General features: G+C 34.6%; 1 protein-coding gene across 1 annotated transcript; it reads right to left on the bottom strand.

Annotated features, from left to right (window-relative positions):
* Nucleotides 1-2,142: 2,142 nt before the first annotated feature.
* cldn10d (claudin 10d) lies at nt 2,143-2,898 on the bottom strand. Its single transcript, XM_016473345.1, has 4 exons — nt 2,667-2,898; nt 2,419-2,580; nt 2,253-2,334; nt 2,143-2,149 (listed from the first exon to the last, which is right to left on the bottom strand). The coding sequence occupies exons 1-4, from the start codon at nt 2,896-2,898 to the stop codon at nt 2,143-2,145; spliced, it is 483 nt and encodes a 160-aa protein (XP_016328831.1).
* Between the last annotated feature and the right edge of the window lie 2,393 nt (nt 2,899-5,291).

Here is a 5,291-nt window from a genome sequence, read left to right on the forward strand (position 1 = left end):
GCTTCCTTCGACGTTCCTTTACAATCTCCTGGTGCTTCCCATTAGTCTGGAGAAGACTGTTATATATAATTGTATAGGCTATAAACAGAGGAATGCACAGATATTGCGTCCAAACAGAATAGAATACTGAATGGCCATGCAAAGAGTGCATGCATATATATATATATATATATATATCTATATATATATCTATATCCCAAAGGATCAAAGGACAAGATTTTTGTAATGTGTAAAATATGTATTTATTAAATTTAAAAGATTTCAATCTTTCTATCTTACACAACTGTTGAATTTGAGAAAATGTATTAAAAATTATTAGCATTAGAGACACTCAACAAGTGCCCTTTCCCGCAGATGTTTCAAAATAATTTCTTTGGTAACAGAGAAACATTCTGTACATTAGTATTTCTGCAGTAACATGTAATATATGAATACCTTTACAGCATGTTAATTTCTAAATTCACTAGTACATTTTAACAATTGAAGAAATACAAATTAACATCAGTTAATGTATTAGGAAAGAACACGATTTAACAATGATCAATAGTATAGTAATAAATTAATCTAGATTAATAAATGCTGTAAAAAATTGTATTACGGTGTGATACCGTTTCTTTAAACATTGGATTACACAGCTGAGTCTATGGGGGGCAGGCTGGGTCTGACAGAATGGCTTTCTTGTGTTCCTCTCCTCCCTCCACTCGCTCTGCTTCCTCTGCTCTGACTGTATGATTGGTGTGAAGGAGGGATGATGACTGTTGTGGGTCTGGAGGGTCTGGAAGAGCCCGGCAGCATGTACGTCCGTCTGGTACGCGCTGTCATGTAGGTTGGGGGTTTTCTGGGTTGTTTATTAAACCTGAGTAGAAGACAAAAGAGTTATCAATGTAACTACATATTCATTACATTTTTAATATTATTATTTTGCTTATTTCAGTGTAGATATATACAGTGCAATGGACCAGACCTTTTAGGGAATGACTCTCTCCCAGAGAAATAACCCATGACTGCACTTCCACAAATAAGCAGACATGAACCTCCCCAACCAATAAACAGAGCTGCACCGAGCTCAAACCTGACAAACAAAAGCAATTCATGTTAAAGCAACTTTTTAAATTTTATTTTTTTTGTAATATCATTTTCAATGCCATTCTGATGGTAGGCCTACTCTGACTTCTAATAAGGCAAATTCCACCAAAAGGACGGACAGCTTTATAAATGCACGTGTAGCTATCCTTTGTAATTACGAATTACGATTAATATGATACAACAGTGAATTCCACTCACTTAACTCTAGGGGTCTTTAAAGTCACAAAAATACACAAAACTACTACTTCAAAGCAGCACTATGTAACTTTTTCTGTGTTCAAAATTTGCAAAATGTATATAATGAGCGAGTACATCGTGAATTCATCTTCCAAACCGCTTTTTTTGTCTTGTTCCGAATCACTACGGTACACTTATAATAAGTACTTATATTTGGACTATTGTAGCCTGGTCGGGTCGTCACCGCTGCGGAGTAACACATACCTGCGTGAATCGCCAGAGACATAAACTTGGAGAAGTAGCTCCGGTTGGAATGTTCTTCCGCGGGATGTGTGCAGTTCTGTTTATTAACCGCTAGAGCGCCAAAAGTTACATAGTGCTGCTTTAAGAGCCCATATCTTACCAGCTAAATTTGAAACGTTACTTTTGTTTAGGTTCACAGCTGATTAGAAGGCGATTGATGAATCATCTTAATTTAAATAACATAAAACACAGATTTATTTGAAATTAAATTAAATGCCAAATTAAAGTACAATGCTGAATTAAAATGTAATTAAATGATGAATTCATTTTCCATTCCATTGAACAAAGTCTATCACTGGCCTACTTTTTTTCCAGTCTGTCTGCAATAGATTTATTGTCTCACTGTCTTTCTGCATCTCATGCAATGAGTTCCAAAATTAATGTAAAAGGGGCATAATTAATTGTCAGTTTCTTTCGCATCACTACTGCCTCCTTTATTTATTAATTTGGTTAGTTAGTAGATTAGTTATTAAGTTAGTTAGTATTTTTGGACTGGGCAGAAATGTTCAATGTCTGAAAGTTACAGGTTTTTTAATGGTCCAAAGAGCAATATGCCCTTAGGTATGTCATCATTAGTCAATCACTAATAAAAAATAAAAAAAATTACACAAGTAGAAATGCGAAGCACTTATAACTTTCAAAATTAGACATACAGTATGACCAAAATAAAAGTAACATTTACGTACTTTAATTCTAAGAAATATGGATCCACAAATTCTGAGCGTGCCTTTTCTCCCCACCAGGAGTACACTATCATACCACAAAATCCTGCAAAACAGACACAGCAACACATCAGTTTATGATACTCAATTTATGCGTTATGCAAAAATGTTAATGAAGGAAGGTTTGTACCAGATGCCATGTATGTCAACGCTGCTGCAAATGTAACTCTGGCGTTGGCGAGCTCAGAGCCTCCGATTTTGGTACATTTCATCCCAATAAGAGCGAGAACAGCCCCCCAGAAGCCAAAGATCACAGAGACGACAGCCAGGGCCCTGCTTACATGGAGGAAAACTAACATACCAGAGAGAGAGAGAGATACTATTAATGATCCTGCAGTAACATGAAATCATGAAATAAGGCCAGATTTTTTTCCTCACCAGGCAGGTCCATCATGGAGGGGAAGTATTTACAGTCAGATACTCCTGTGGTGTCTGCGACACAGTCCATCCAGAGGTTGGAATAGTAATCACCGGCGCTGAGAACCACAGACGCACTTTCTGAGATGACCCAGTACTCAGTGGCCAGAGTGGAACAATTCAGAACCCAGCCACACAGACAGGACACAAAGCAACCGATCTCCACGTACATCACCACTGTTCGCTGCCTCATGCTGCCGGCTTAATGAGCAGAGAAAGAAAATGTGTGCGTGTGCGGAAAAAAGCTATGGTGAGAGCGGTGCATGTATTTCTGAGAGGCTTCGAGTCAATAATGAAATGAGATCAAACAGTGATGTTTGTCTCCTCCTGTTTTTGGAACCTTCCTTCTGCAGTTTACAGCTTGAAACTGGTCAAACTACATGGGTTGACCTCATCAGCAGTTTTTCATTACCAGAGGGTATTCCCATGCTATCCCAGATTCCAAGTCTTTCTAGGAAAATGGTTTTAAGAAACTTTCAATGCACTATAACAGCATGTCTAATGATCTATAACAAGTGAAATTAAAGAACAAATTAAAGCCAGTATGTAATGAAAACACAGCTTGTTTCTCAGTCAAAATGAATGATAAATTGAAATTAAATCAAAAATATTTGAAAATGAAATGAAAAAAGATGTGAATTCATTATATATTTCAAATACATGTTTTTTGTTGTTGTGCTATACCTATAAAAACCGACCAGATGAAGTTATGTAAGTAGAACGGAAGTTATACAAACACTGCATTCGGATGCAATGCCAGTGTTGTTTTAGTATTACTTGTAATATATTTGCATTGACATTTTGAATTATATTATTATATATTACAATAATATGTTATAAATATATATTCCCTCTGTTTTCTTGCTTGGAAAACAAAATGTGTGCTAAATAACGACCTCTTGACCCAGTTTCTGTTGAAGCTTTTATTACTCATTGTACTTGTCATGATCTTGTTTGTACAGGTTGTCTTGTTTTTGAAATATAATCTCTGACAGAACATCAGCTGGTTATTGGGTATGAAGTGTCCTGGGAATACTGGGAGTCCATCGTAATTAAGATACTGATCTAACACAAAGTTTCAAATGACATGAAAGTGTGCACTGTTTATGTATAAACAACATTCAGCTATTTCAGTGCTACCTGCATAAAATGAGAAAAATCAAGATAAATAAATAAAGAGTCAAATACAAAATAAAGGATGAGTCGACTTAATGCTAGTCTAGATCTTCTTCAGATAAGCAACACCTGAGGACTGTAAACACTTCGTCTCTGCAGCACTTTCAGCATTGCTCTGTTTTTTGGAATCAAGGGGTCGAGGTTTGGCTGGCTAGCATGGCCTTAACCATGTAATGCGCACATGCATTCTGATGCACTGTATTTTAATATTGTCTTCTGTTTTCAGGTAAAGTTAAAATTACAGTGCAGTGAATGCATAAAGAAGATGTTTGCATTTGATCAGAATCGGTTGTGAGCGTGATGTGAATCTTCAGTTGATTCTTGTTCTCTTAAACTATGTTCAACATATATATTCTTTAAATTAATTTTGATGTCGAAAATATGATACTGTATGTCATAATTATGTAATAAAAATCTGAAATTATGACATGAAAAGTCAAAATTATCAGATAAAAAGTCATAATTATGACTTAAAAGTCACAATATGAGATACTAAGTCAACCATAAAAAGTAAAACTTATAAGATAAAAAGTCATGACAAATACTACTAGCTTATATAAGATAATGTCAAAATTATATGGGAGCCCATTCTGCCTCATAAAATATGCTGTGGTTAATCATCATTATGACTCAAAAAGTAAAAAAACTAAGTCTAACTAACATATTTACATAATTATGAAATAAAAATGTTAAATTATTAGATAAACGGTCATAAGTATGACATCAAAATTAGGATTAAAAAATTGTCATAATTTCGAATTTGTGTCTCACTGAACTTCATTGACCAGATACTCAAACAAATAAAGTTTATTTGAACTGTAAATACACGATTATGTATTTTAACACATAATTAACACTGATTTACAGTGTTAGTTAGTAACTACTTACTTTATTAGTCTTTAATATAAACTGATTCTATTTGACAGAGCGCATGCCACCAAGTATACCACAGCACAAACACCGCCAGATAGCGCGTTTCTGCTTCTGTTTTCAAACGTGATTCTTTCGTGCTGTCTGGTATTTGTGTGCACACCTGTTGTCATTTTTATGTAATGTACTTTAATTTAAACAAAGTGATTATTTTCACATTAAGTTAAGTGAATTTGTGTCTTGAAAGGTGACTTATAATATGAAATAATTTTCTTTAACGTGCCGAATTTTCATTAAAATAAACAATTAAAATAAAATAAAAAAAATTAACAAAAGTAAAAAATGACATTTTAGTCTACTCTTACAGCTGTTCCCCATTCATTTTTCTCCCGGTTGCTTTAGATATGGAAATTACACAAAGACAAAGGAGAGAAGCTTCTTCTCACAGGAATGTTTCAGTGTCTTTGTTCATACCAGCATTCATTTTAATAGAAAAAGCATTACTGCATGTTATAAAAAAAAACACACACACATAAGAGG

Source organism: Sinocyclocheilus anshuiensis, unplaced genomic scaffold (genome assembly GCF_001515605.1).
Source record: "Sinocyclocheilus anshuiensis isolate Anshui unplaced genomic scaffold, SAMN03320099.WGS_v1.1 scaffold648, whole genome shotgun sequence".
In the NCBI taxonomy this organism is placed as follows: Eukaryota; Metazoa; Chordata; class Actinopteri; order Cypriniformes; family Cyprinidae; genus Sinocyclocheilus; species Sinocyclocheilus anshuiensis.

Coding starts and splice junctions, on each gene's coding strand:
- cldn10d (XM_016473345.1), bottom strand. CDS start 2,898: ATGAGGCAGCGAACAGTGGTGATGTACGTGGAGATCGGTTGCTTTGTG. Junction 2,581..2,666: donor CTCCATGATGGACCTGCCTG/GTGAGGAAAAAA, acceptor CTGGTATGTTAG/TTTTCCTCCATGTAAGCAGG. Junction 2,335..2,418: donor GTTGACATACATGGCATCTG/GTACAAACCTTC, acceptor TCTGTTTTGCAG/GATTTTGTGGTATGATAGTG.